This window comes from Lissotriton vulgaris, chromosome 7 (genome assembly GCF_964263255.1).
Source record: "Lissotriton vulgaris chromosome 7, aLisVul1.2, whole genome shotgun sequence".
Lineage (NCBI taxonomy): Eukaryota > Metazoa > Chordata > Amphibia > Caudata > Salamandridae > Lissotriton > Lissotriton vulgaris.
This window is the reverse complement of record NC_141695.1, coordinates 21,910,561-21,924,776: the sequence shown is the minus strand read 5'-3', so window position 1 is coordinate 21,924,776 and position 14,216 is coordinate 21,910,561. Positions and strand designations below refer to the sequence as shown.

At 44.5% G+C, this 14,216-nt stretch overlaps 1 protein-coding gene across 2 annotated transcripts in view; it reads left to right on the top strand.

Moving 5' to 3' along the window:
• Window positions 1–14,216, top strand: part of SIRAL2 (SIR2 antiphage like 2) — a 748,558-nt gene that overhangs the window by 460,300 nt on the left and 274,042 nt on the right. For both annotated transcript variants that reach the window (XM_086928446.1, XM_086928445.1), the window contains exon 9: window positions 11,143–11,169. In XM_086928446.1, the coding sequence (XP_086784572.1) occupies window positions 11,143–11,169 (27 nt within the window). The remainder of the gene's footprint in view (window positions 1–11,142; window positions 11,170–14,216) is intronic.

Sequence of the window (14,216 nt, the reverse complement as noted above, 5' to 3'; positions counted from 1 at the left end):
CTCACCAGAGTCGAAACACGATTGGCTACGGCTACTAAACAAGACAATGTCTCCAAGGAAATGGCTACACTAGTGGCTAACGCCAAGACAGAGTACCAAGTAGCCTGTGTAGGCCTCCGGCGACACAACTTTCAAACTAACACGACCCGGATGTACAAGGAACGAGATAGAACCGGCACATTGCTGGCATGGTTAGCCAAAAATGACACTGACACACGGCCCATAACAGAAATAATAAACCCCCTCGGAAATCTTGTATGGTCTCAAGATGAGATCCTCTTAACGTTTCATCAATACTACTCAGCAGTTTATCGTAACCCGGCACCGGCTGAGCAGGGCATGCTCGACCAATTTCTAGACCCCCTCACGATCCCCAAAATTACGGAGGCAGACAGGACAAAATTAGATTCGAAGATACAGTCTACTGACATCACACAAGCCCTTCACAACCTAGCTTGAGAAGCTTGCAACAAGGCTCCGGGACGGGACGGGTTCCCCCTAGAATATTACGCCACCTTCTCCACCTTACTGGTTCCCTGATTGGTGGCGATGTTCGCAGTCGCATTAGAGACAGGAGAATTGCCAAGATCCCTTCGGTAGTCTGTTATAGTGACTTTCCTTAAAACAAAACCGCGATGCTTAGCAAATGGCCTCCTATCGCCCCATCACACTGCTATCCGCCGACTGTAAGATTCTGGGAAAGATCCTAGCGGACAGATACTCGCAAATCATACGACCATTGGTGCACCCAGACCAGTGCGGCAGGAACACATCCCAGAATATACGCCGACTATTCCATGTTCAAGATCAAGTCGGTGACAAGTACCCTCGGGCAGCATGCCTCATCCTGGACCTCGAGAAGGGCTTTGATACCCTTACATGGCAGTTCCTCTTCTCGGTTCTGCAACGAGCGGGGCTGGGCCCCACCCTTATAGCGTACACGCGGCTCTTATACACCAAACTCACCTCATGCGTTTGCATCGGGCGGTACATCTCACCAGAGTTTGAGGTGCAGAGGGGCACGAGGCAGGGTTGCCTGCTCCCTCTCCTGCTCTTTGCCCTTGCGGTAGAACCCCTAGCTGTACAGCTCCGCCAGGAGGGACAGCACTGGGGCATCCCACTCGCGGATGCCGTGCACAGTGTATTCATGTACGTCGGTGACCTCCTCCTATATGTCCGGGATATCACTGCGGATCTCACTCCCATCTGGGCAACACTCACACAATTCGCGGACGTCTCGGGCTGAGAGAGAACTGGGAAAAATCCACAGTATACCCACTGATTCCGAACCTTCCCCCCCAGGACATCTGGCTCGGGCATCAGAAGGTTGCCTGGTCCGCAGAGGCTTCCCGATACCTCGGGATCCGCCTCTGTCACTCTCCAGCCAACATATTCGAGGGCAATCACTGCAGGGCATTGGCCGGTATCAGATCAGCGGTTACATTTTGGCGTAATCTACCATTAGCCCCGATTGGCTGGGTGGCACTAGCCAAAATGATAGTAGTCAGGAGACTGCTACACCATTTCACCAATCTACCTGTAATCCCGCCCAGAACCTTTTTCAGAGATCTAGACACACTCCCCAGTTCGCGAATATGGGGGAAAAGCAGACATAGGATAGCATTAGCACAGCTGAATCTACCCACTACGCAAGGGGAACTAGGTGCCCCGTCCTTCGAATCATACTTCCTCGCGGCGCAACTTCAGTGGCTATCCTACTGGACGGCAGGTAGACACTTAGGTGAGACATACACCACAGCAGGTCGGGTGCCCACTCTGGAATTATGCCGCCTTTTAATGCCAGGGACTACCCCAAAGCGGACATACCCCTTACAAGTAGCAGTGGCCCACACATGCATGCAAAGAATACATCGAAGTCACTAGAGAGGCCTACTGTACTCACCCCTGCTACAGCTGGTCGGTTGGCCCAAAAGCGAACACTATTACACACCCAACGTACTCCGCACATGGACGGCATACGTATCACTGAAGCAGAGTCATTATTTGAGGGCAGAAAACTTAGATCGTTCCAACAACTCATAGAGGACTACGATCTCCCTCCGGACAGTTTTAACTCCATTGTCAGCTACTCGAAAACTACCAACGGTACCACGACCTATCTTTGGGAGAACCAACCACACACCCAGTCATCCATACAATATTATACATGGGGGTGGGACGGTACCTAACCACGTGGCTTTACAAAGCCATACGGGAGCTCACAAACAGACCCCTAGAGGCCCTACGGAACACCTGGGAAATAGGGCGCCCCCTGCATGAGAAAGAATGGGAGAGGGCACTTGAATTTCCCAAGAAGGTCTCTAGAAACACACAATTTAAAAATATACAATTCTACATCCTACACAGGGCGTATCTGACACCAGCTCGCATCCAAAGATTTTATCCCGATACTCAATTCCTCTGCCCTAGATGTCGCGCGCAGGAAGCAGATTTTTTCCATATGTTTTGGAGCTACCCAACTATACCAGCATACTGGCACAATATACACAAATCACTCGGATAGTTCACCGGGCTCTCACACCTAACCACCTGGGAATCCTGTGCCCTAGGCATCTTCCAGAAGCAGAAGCAACACAAAGTACCCACCAGGTTTGTCTCACTGGCCATTTTACTGGCCAAACGGGGCATAGCCATGCACTGGCAATCCCCCACAGGTCCCCCGATCACGGCTTGAGTGGGAGCAGTACTCAAATGGGCTGCAGCAGAGGAAGAAGCATTGCGCGAGGAGGAGGTGAAAGGGATACGCAAACTTCTCATCTCCATGGAACGGGCGCTGTTACTACATCAATTCAAACAGTCCCAGCTCCATGAGAACCAAGACCACGACACGCACGTACCTAGGGCCTCACAACAGTCAGACCAGCCCACAAATACACATTCCAAATCTCACCCTGAGGCGTCGACACAGAACCGCTAGTGCATAGGGCCATACAGCAAGTCACATCTGAATACCAGATATCAGGACACTTCAGGCTTTGTTCCCCCATTCTCCCCTAGGGGGGCATAATTGCACCGACCACTGTGTATACAATGGCCCGATCCATCATTTGACAAGAGTACCCAGAAGTTCAGGAACACCCCCAGTTTTGTACCCCAGTTTTATATGGCAATCACTCAAAGCGACACCCCACTGTTGCCAGAAAAATGGACTAAGCAGAGACTGAATATCACTGTACCATATGATAATGGAGAGTATGTCCAAGCATACTCTGTCAATGTAATCTTCAAATGCCAATAAAAACATGTTTAAAAAAAAAGAGTTTAGTCGTTCTCGCACACGTTGCAACACATTGCTGATTTTTTGTCACTGAATTCTACGCCCACCACATCTCAGCATTTTTGTCATTTGATTTTGCCTTTGTGTTATTTCTCAACCATTTTGTTCCTAATTTATCATTTCTGTTGATGCTCCCTTCACTGTTCTAACCGGGCTTCCACCTTTTGGCTCTTCATTGCCAGTATTCAGACAAAGAATTAAACTATTGGCCTACCAAAATATTGTGTCCAAATATTGTGGAGTTTATAGGGTTACATGGTGGGAAGTAGTTTAATTTAATTAATAATTAGCAGTAAATTAATTAATAATGATTTAATTAAAAATTAATTATGTTAATTGTGTAAATACTTTTTTAAAATTTTAGGGGCAGGTTGTGGGGTTTATGGGGAACAGGGTGGGAAGTAAACTAATTCTGATGAATTATTAATTTGTTGTTTATTAATATTATTTATTTACTTGATAATGAATTATACTAATTGTGTAATTATTATTATTATTATTGTAATTTTAGGTGCAGGTTGTGGTGTTTATAGAGGTACGGGATGGGAAGTAAATTCCTTATAAGTAATTAATATTACATTTTTAATGAATAATCATTATTTAATTGATAATTATGTTATTTGCGCAATTCAATTCTTTTTACTCACATTTTAGGTGGTTGTTGTGGGTTTTGTAGGGGATAGGGTGGGAAGCAAATTAATTTTCATCAAGTAATAAATGATTTTTTAATTGATATTAATTAGTTCATTGATAATTAATTATGTGAATTGAGTAATTCATTTTTTTCTTAAGTAAAATTTTAGGAGAGTCATGTGTGTTTTGTGAGGGTATATTGTGGGAAGTAAATTAATTATAGTTAAGTAATAATTAATTGCTAATTAATGGTAATTAGTTCATTGATAAATATTTATGTTAATAGTGTAAATACTTAGTTTTTTAAAGTTAACTTTTAGGTGCAGGTTGTGAGTTTTTTAGGGGTATAGGGTGGGAAATAACAAAAATTAAATGATTTAATAAAAAAAATTTAATAAATCATTTTTAGAAAAAGGTAATCTGCCAACAAATCTCCTAGTAAAGGGGGATCTTGGATCCCCCCAGATTCTTAACCTAGGAAGTAGGGGATCTAATGTAATTCTATCCACCACGGGATCCAGTCCTATCTCAGAGTAACACATAAAGGACGTGTGGATTGAGGAATAGCCACAAGTCTGCGGAGGAATTTGTTTTCAACCTGCTTTAGTTGGTTAGCACACTTGTACACCCAAACTCCAGCTCTATAGACTGCCATTGAGGCACACTTACGTTTGTAGATATTATCCAGCTCTTTCATAGGACCTAGTCGAACTGCAGAACTGAAGATCAGCTCCTTAACTCTTTGCCATTGAATTACCCGGGTATTAAATAGGCTGTCCAATTTAACTTTGAATCAAGGGAAAACCTATTAAGTAAAAGTTGTTACTTTAGAGATTACAGTTCTTCTTGATTGAAATGTGCTTGTTTTGATGCGTTTTGGGCCTATACTTGCGGCAAATGATTTACTAAGGTTAGCTTTAAGATCCAACCTCGCTTTCAAAAAAGTATAAAATAAATCCTGGAGAAAGTTGTAAATCATTTGCCTTTCTTGAAATTAAAACCACACCGTCCACCTCAAGTAAAACTGGTATTGCACATGACCCCATTTGAGATAGAACTTTCCTTATATTGCACAAATATTGTTCTAAACCATTATTGTAAATAAGGAAGAGTAACAGTACATTTACACATCCTTGGCGTACCCCTAATAAAACATTTATTACAGGGGATCGTTCGCTACCTGTTCCATTTCCAATCCTTGCCATGGTATCCCTGTGAATCGTTTGAAGTATGCCAATTAGGGCCTGATCAATCCCCATCAGCTTCATAATAGCATGTTTACCAATTATCAGCCAAAGGTTTAAGCGCTGCTCCACAGTGCCCACCCCTGGGTGAAAACCATACTGCACTCTTGACAGGTCATGTTTTGGGTGGGCGGAATTTGTGTAATCGCGGTACGCAAATCTCTGCGAAACGGTAAAAAATCTCTGCGAACACACAGAAATTCCGCGAACACGCGGAATTGCTTGTTCGCAATGCTTTTTCCCTGTTCGCAATCGCTGTTTACGTGCTGGGGGGAAATATCTCGCGCACATGCATTTTCAGAACGCGAACAAGCAAAAAAATTCGCGGAACGCAGAATTTTGGGAAATTTTGCGTTCTCTGAGAAACGCGAAATTACCCAAATTCCGCAAATTCCGCGAGCGGAACGGAATTTACCGCCCAGGCCTAATGTTTTTCTGTGAGCCAAGCATCAGGTTTGGCGGTCTCAATCCTACCTAATCTTTTAAAGGAGCTATCTAGGAGGGGGATTGGACGATAACAGCATGGAGAATGTCTATTTCCCTTTTTAAAAAATAAATTCGTCCCATCAGGATGATACAAATAGTCCCTTTATGGTAGCCCTGAAGACACTGATTAATATGGGAGTCCTAAAGGCAATATTATCCTTACATAAATACATACATTTTGAGGCATTCCATCGGGGCCCGGAGCCTTACCTTGGAGACTCTGATTCATGCGGCAATTACATCCCTAACCTCAGTAGCTTTACTAAATTGAGCATAAGTCCCATGATTCCAGGATACTACTTCTATATTTTCTGAATTAATATCCTTATTGTCAAAAAATATTGGTTAATTGTTCCACCCAGACTTGAACAGGTATAAAGAATCCATTGAATCCTTTTCAAACCTACAACTAAAGGTTGATTTACAGCCTTCCAGAATACACCACAGTCTCTCAGTGTACAGCGTTTTCTTTCTCCTCCCAAGCTTCCCTTCTAGGCTCAAATTTCCCAGCCTCAGGGGTGTCTTTGTAAAATCTCCTGCCACACATCACATCCTTTGAGCGCTTGTTTTGGTTATTGCTGTTTTTTAAAATTTGTTGTGGTTGTCTGTGCATGCATGATTAAACCAACGGTGCTGTGGGCACTGTTTGAAAGCCTTGTTTGGAGCTGTCCCCTCAGGTGTAGATGAGCCTAAAGCATCAAAAGCCTCTAAAATATCTCAGGTGTTTCGTCAAAGGAGGTCGGTAATGAGATTGTTCGACTATTGTCCTCAATGATCTCAGGTAAAAAGGCCTCCTTATCCATCCGATCCCATTTTATCCTGGTGCCTTTGCTCCATGAGTATCCTAGGGGCAAACTCTCCCGTAGCATTAGAATGAACCACGACAAGCGGATTCTTATGACTAACACGAGATTTCAACATAATATTCCCTCAGGAATACAAGTAAATCAGAGGAAAGCATAATGAACTCCATCTCACTGCCACTGTGAGCCCCTTTAGAAGTGGGAGGGAGAGGTGAAAGTTCTGTTCTAAATTGTTTGGAAAATGGCAGATTTGTTAACACTAAAATCCTATTTAGAGCCTTCCCAAATGCTAAAAATGGAGCGCAACTATCCCCTCCATCGGATTGGTGTCACTACAACGCAGGCTATTACAACGCCTGCTGTTACAACGCGATTTTTACATCGCATACCACTACAACGCATAGTGCTTTTAGGCGCTGGATAGTGAATTATTTAATTTACTATTCCAACTCCAGTCCCCGTGGATAGTAGGGAAGGTGTTGGATAGTAAATTAAATATATTCCCTATCCTAGAGCGCCCCCCAGCGCAATGCGTTGTAATGGTTTGCTTTGTAATGGTTGCGATGTAATGGTAGTGCGTTGTAATAAATGCGTTGTAAGTGATGTTCCCCCCTCCATCACCTTAAAACCACAAATTAATAATTTGCTGTTCTCACATTTATTTTATTTATTTATTTTATTTTGCATCTTGTACCGCGCAAAACTAAAACCCGAAGGTGTCAAGGCGCCTATCAAAAAAGATCAGAAAGCGGGCAGTCATGCACTTACATGTACGCTTGGACAAAGAGGCGTGTTTTAAGGGCTGCTCTGAAGGTTTGGAGGGAAGGGAGGGACCTAAGTTCTAGTGGTAGATCATTCCACCATTTGGGGGCCAGAAAGGAGAAAGCCTTACCACCCCATCTAGCTTTCCGAATTCGTGGGATGTGGAGGAAAAAATGATTAGAGGAGCGGAGGCTCCTGCCAGGGTTGTGGAATGTCAGGATGGCTCTGATCCCTGTGGGGCTGCTTTTGGCCAAGGCTTTATAGACCATACACATGGACTTGAAAACAATCCGCTCCTTAATCGGAAGCCAATGTAGCTGCTTCCTGGCCAGCGTGGCCGAAGTGCGACGGGGAAGATCGAGGACAAATCTAGCTGCCGCATTCTGGACTACCTGCAAGCGCTGCATCTGACTCTTATTCAGTCCAGCATACAGCGCATTGCAGTAGTCCAGACGCGATCCCAGAAGGGCGACAGCAAGTTGTCTTCTTGCCGGCTGGGAAAGGTAGTTCCTTATTTTCCTGAGAACATGAATTATGCCCCAGCAGGTCGATACCGTCCTGTTGACTTGCTGACGCATGTCAAGAGTAGGGTCAATCATTACCCCAAGATTTTTAGCTACAGAGGTAGGTTTGGGGCACAGACCAAGCGAGTCAGGCCACCACTCCGTGGACCAGATATCTTCCCTTCCGCCAAACACCATCACCTCGGTCTTCTCCCCATTCAATTTGAGTGAGTTGTATATCATCCACTGGCCGACGGCCTCCATACAGGATCTGAATCTGGAGGTGGTCAGCTCAATTGACTGGGAGAGAGACACGAGGATCTGTGTGTCGTCCGCGTAGGAGACTACCTCCATCCCAAAAGATCTGATAAGTCTGGCAAGGGGGGTCACATAGATGTTAAAAAGGGTGGGACTAAGCGCCGACCCTTGAGGGACCCCACATTGCACAGACAGGGATGGAGATAGAAATTTTCCCAACATTACCCTCTGCTCCCTATGCTCGAGAAAGGAAGGGAGCAGGCCCAGGGCTGCCCCCCGGACCCCAATCTCACCCAGTCGAGATGTTAAAACCTGGGGAGATAGGGTATCGAAGGCAGCTGTAAGATCCAAAAGGATCAGGAGGGATGTCCGGCCCTCATCCACACTCATACGGATGGAATCGAGAACCAGGGTGAGGGCGGACTCGGTGCTATGTTCCCTCCTGAAACCATGCTGGGAAGGGTCAAGACAGCCTGAATTCTCCACAAAGGCAGCTAGATGCTCGTTAAGATGGGACTCGAGCATCTTAGCAGGGGCCGGAAGCAGTGAGATGGGGCGAAAGTTTTTTAAGACCCCAGGATCAAGGGAGGGTTTCTTAAGAAGGGGCTTGACCACAGCCTTTTTCCACTGCTGTGGGAAGACACCCTCCCTCATGGCCCCATTCATGATCTCAAGTAAAGGGGGTAAAAGAGATCCCCTGCACTGCTTCAAGATCTTAAGAGGGCAAGCATCTAGTGGAGACCCTGATTTGGTTTTATCAAGCCGCTTGTCGAGATCTTGTAGGGAAAGCGGGGGGAAGGATTCCAGATAACCGGCCAAGGGAGGCTCTGCCGATGGAACATCCGGGGCTGCAGTAACTGGTGGCTCCGCCGTAGAAAGCCTCTGAGACTCCAGAGCAGTGTAAATGTCTGCTATTTTGGACTGGAAAAACCGAGCGATGTCATTGCAGAGCTCCTGGGATGGAACAACTGGATCGGGGACCTGAAGAGATGTGAGGGAGTCCACGATCCTGAAGAGCTCTTTGGGAGATGAAAGAGAGGAAGTCAGGGCCACAAAGTGGTCTTGCTTGGTCCTGATAACTTCCGATTTATATCTCTTGAGCAGGGTTTTGTGAGCTTCCCTGTCTTTGAGATCCCAGCTGGCATGCCATCGACGCTCCTGTCTCCTTACTTCCTGCCTAAGGAGTCTGAGTTGTTCAGAGAACCAAGGGGCGGATGGTCTTTTCCTTGCTGAATAGCAGGACCGAGCTGGCGCCAGTTCATCCAAGGCCTCTTTCAGAATGTTATCGTAATGCGGCACCGCTGAGGAAGGATCCATCTCCCGAATAGAGGACAGTCTAGAAGTCCAAGGGTCAAAGGAGTGTTCACCGATGTTTTTAAAGTTCCTGCGTACTTCAAAGGTACTCGGGACTTTCCTGACACTTTCCTGACTAGGGAAGGTCACTTTGAAAGGCACGGCCAAGTGGTCTGACCAGGAGAGGGAGAAAGGAGCCGTAACTGAAAGTCTCTGATCATTAGAGAAAATGCCATCGAGTGTATGTCCAGCTCGATGGGTGGGTCCTTTCACCAATTGAGTGAATCACATAATCGTATATTAAAATTCCCCACCCAAATTACTGAGGCCTCCTCTATATGACCATCTTCGGATTTCCTTATACTGGCCTCAAGGTCTTCTACTTCAGTAGTAACACTTGTATCAAACATATTACTATAAAAATTAACTAATGTAGCCTTAGAGCCAGCCATAGCGGGCTCTACCAGCCATTAACGGCCGGCTTCAACGTTAAAGCCCGACCCAAGGCGAGGGTCTTTAATAAGGGAGCGGGCCTTTAATGGCTGGAAGAGCCAACTACGGAGGGCTCTAAGGCTATTAGAACATTACGACTCTAGAGGGCAGAATGGTCTAATTTGTAAAACAAAGTCTTCTTAGAGCCTGAGGGGGGTTGAAATCCCCTTGGGCTCTGTGAGGCTTGTGTTAAACATTGGAATGTTGGAGCCTACTGGCCGCTGGAAGCCCGGAGAACTCCATTGTCTTCAATGGAGCGCTCAGCATTCTAATGTTCTAATAGACCATCAAATGAATTAGGAATCCGCAATAACACCAGCTGAAAATGAGACATAGAATCAATCACTTTGGAAGAAAGACCAGTTATTTTTTACAGACATCAAAATGGCTAGGCCCCCTTTGGCTCCTCCTGCATGAGATGGTGTAGCTGGGCTGCACAGATATTGATAACTATGTACACAGAAACCTTGGTGCTTGCGAACTTACTAAGAAACTCAGGGTTCATACCAATCTCCTGTGCCGATGACACACAACTGCTTCTTTCTTTTGATAAAAATAACACCAGAATTCAGGTTACCTTTTCAGAGGGAATAAAAAAAAAACATAATGGACAGGATAAGTAACAACTTCCTTCAGTTGAACACTGAGAAGACAGAAATCTTGTTATTTAAAGAAGCAGTAATAAAGTGGTCCCCTAATTGGTGGCCAGAAGAACTTGTCAAGATTTAACAACTTCGAAAGTATACCAGAGGAACTTAAGGCCTCTTCGTACAACCACAGACCCCTTGGTATATCCTCAGCATCTACTGATCTCGACACAGACTTACCCCTTGGAACCACCTCGTCCACTTTATATTTACCAGGTCTAGGGCATGCAGCCCACTTCAATGTAACATCCCAGGCTTTGGTTGTGTGAATTGTGTTATCAGCTGCCTGCAGAGGGCTCAGAATTGTAAAATAGGTCACTTACTTGTTCCATTGTGGACCGGGGTTGCGTGGGGTTTGTAAAACGAACAAATAAGTTATCTTTTTCACCTATGCCACTCACTACTGAGTTTTGGAAATGTGTCATTCATTGATGACCTACAAAGCACAGTCAGCATATATCAAAGGCAACTTTTGTAATTGTTCTTGTTGGTTCCAAAAATGTTTGTTATCTGTATGCAGATTCAGGGTCCCTTAGCACAGCGAAGCAGTGAGATAATAATGATGCTGTTATCTTAATTACTAGGGGGTGAACAATGAGATAGATACTCGTCTTCTTTCATTTGTCAAATAGTATTCCATACAATATCCTTAAAATAATATTGACAGAGTCACCAAACTGGTCGTCATCCACCTAACAATCTGTCACTGTTCTTCCCTTTCAGATGCTACTGGCGGGAGTAACGCTCTTGGTAAGTTTACTGTTTTTCTCATGTGAATTATGGCTACTGAAGAAGGATATTTTTATTGACAAGTGTGTTGTGTCAACAGATCTGTCCTGAATGTATTGTGTTGCTCCGGCAACCCAGGACTAAGGGGGCGACCGATTTCGATGCTGGGTAAAAAATGTATTAGCAGTGCTGCACTTTTATTTCTGAACTGGAGTATTTCTTAGCTAAACCAAAAACTACGAATTCCCCCAAAATTCACTACTTTGCCTGAAAAGTGAAGTCTTTGGAGTTTGCAGTAAGTATTGTTTTTCAGACGTAAGGACAAAATTACTTCAGACTTTTTTGTTGGAAATTGATAAAAATAGTTGAGCGTCTCTGAAACGGAAGTATATCAGTAAATGAGAAGTCACGCGGTCATACTGAAAGCACTTGCTGTGTCATATAGAGGTGAGTTTTAAATAGCAATCTATTTGCCAATGTCATTAAACTACTTCATTCATAATCTGGGGCATTCCATTTGTTATAAGCTTTTCTGCCCATGAATGGCGAGTAACCAACAGTGATCCTGGACACTGACAGGTTTCCATTTTTGGAGCAAAGTTACCACCAATTCATGCTGAAGGTATCATCACAGCCCTCATTTATTCAGAATGCACTAACCTCTTAATTTCGGATCCAGCAGAAGCGATGTAGGCTTTCACATTTTTCCACATCCACATGTAGCTACTCACAATTGTAATATGTAAGCTAACTGTAGAGATTTTGAAAGGGGATTGTGATAAAAGAGTAAACAGAGACACTGGATATTGTCACTTCTACTCATCGCTCTGCTAAGCATCAGTGTGTGGGTCACAGTGGATGTCCACAGTCAAAACGGACATTTAGTGCTTACTCCGACACCGACTCGGAATCCGGATCGACCGACTTGCGATTGGCAGTTCTGACTGCCGGATTATGATGCGACCGAACATTGTTCGGTCAGAGTCCCATTGTTTCCTATGGGACCTAGTTTTTGACGCGACAACTGGCCGTATCACAGGCTCCTATGAGAAAATGATGTGTTTGCGGTAAACCCTGCACCCTGTTGCAAGTACGCCATTGTGTCTGCCAGACAGTGCAGGTTTTACTAAGGGGTCCCTTAGGCACCCCTTCGGACATCAACTATAGGCTGCAGGGCCTAGGGAGCCATCCCAGGGGCACCCAAAGTCACTTTCCGACAGCCTTTTTGTGTCAGACAGGCCATAGGGGTGTACAATGAGGTTCCAACCACAATGAATACTCTGCGAGTCGGTCGGAACTGATTCGGAATGACCGTGTGGTTTGCATCCCAACCATGAACATCGCAATCAGGTGGTCGGAATGTATACCAACGAGTCGGTTGGAAGGACTCCGACCCTGGGAGGAGGCTTTCCGCCCAACATCGAAATCAGCCCTTAAATGTAAAAGGATCCAATAATGTTCAACAATTAATATATTTCTTCTACTCCTTCAAGTAGCTGTGATTCAAACATGGCTCTAAACGATCAGAGTTTTATTTCTCTAAATATGACACCATATACGTAGAATCCTTCTCTGTATTTCAATTCCATTTTCCCAAATACTCTTCCAGAAAATGATTAGTGTCTAGGATATCCACAAGAACTGAAATACAGGTCCCAACTGCAGAAACAAAGTATCTAGATTGCCTGGAAAAAAACATTGTAAACCACAAGGAAACTTAAACCCAACAGTCTTCAAGCTAGCCAATGCCATTGGAAACAACCCGAGACTTCAATGGAAATGTTATTTGGACCCAGACACACAGTGCGTCCTCCAGGGAAGCAAAGCCTTTTGCCAAGTGTTACTAATTTTTTGAGATCATCTCAGGCTTTTTCTTCCCCAATGCAAAGTCACCCACAGATCACAACCCACTTAAAGGTTTCTGACTTGAACAGCAGAGGCACTGCCTGCACTGCTCCAGCTGCTGCCATCCCACCAAATGTAGGGTTTCGGGTGTATCAGCTAATATTGTTCACTGTAGTAGCTCCCAGATTCATGGTGGAAGCCACTTTGCTGAAAAAAGACTAATGAATAGTTCTCCCTGCCACTAATCGGCTGGTCTGCCGTCACTTTTTCACTTTTCCAAAGACTGCCCCAGCTCCCCAAAGCAGGGTGTTATAATAATAAAAGTTAGTGTTCCTGATGGGCAAGAGCTTGTCTCGAAATGCATGGGTGACATTTTTAAGTCTGGCATTCACCACGACCTTTTGATTTTGCTAAATGTATATGTATAATATACTGGTGTATAGGGGCTTTCAGCGATCTTCTTTCATTGGCCAGTTTTGTTTTTATTGTTTCTCCAGTATTGTATCTTTTATAGATTCACATGCTTGAATCTTTCCCGTCGTCCTGGTGGAAGTCCCACGGTAATAGTAAAAAATAGCAGTGCTAAAACATTAGCCTTAATCTCCATCAAAAACAATAGTATTTGGCAACCTATTTACATTGTTTTAAAACATCCATACTTCAGCCAGAATATTGGAGATTCATCCCACGATATTGATATTGTGTGATTGGCCCAGTACATGACTGGCAGTAGTGTTTTGAAAGTTTTCTGTTTAGCCAGCATTTACTTAGTGAGGCTCAGATCAATCGATTTGCTATAAACCAATGGAGGAGAGATGATTGCTTTAGTGACACCTTTGAGCTCAAAAGGGGGGAATCCTCTTTCTCTAAGCTTCGAGGCAAGGAACACTTCAGGATGTGGGTTTGTTCACCTGAGGTTTACAAGACATTTGCATGGTCAAATATTATGCCCCGGTGTAAGAGAATTCTACATCTGATTCACCCACAAGGAGGAAACTTTGCAATGACAAGGCATTCCTGGTCTATAGTTAGGGCATATTTTAAACCTTGTTTCCCGTTTGTTCTCGACTGAGAAAAATCTTTCACAAATGGGTTCATATGGTTAGCATAGCATAGCAGCGCGATTGTAGACGCTGAGCGGCGCAGTAATTATCTGTATTAGAATCTCTCTGTGCACTGCTACCTGTAACTGTTTAAATTGTTTTGCTGGCTATTGCGACGCT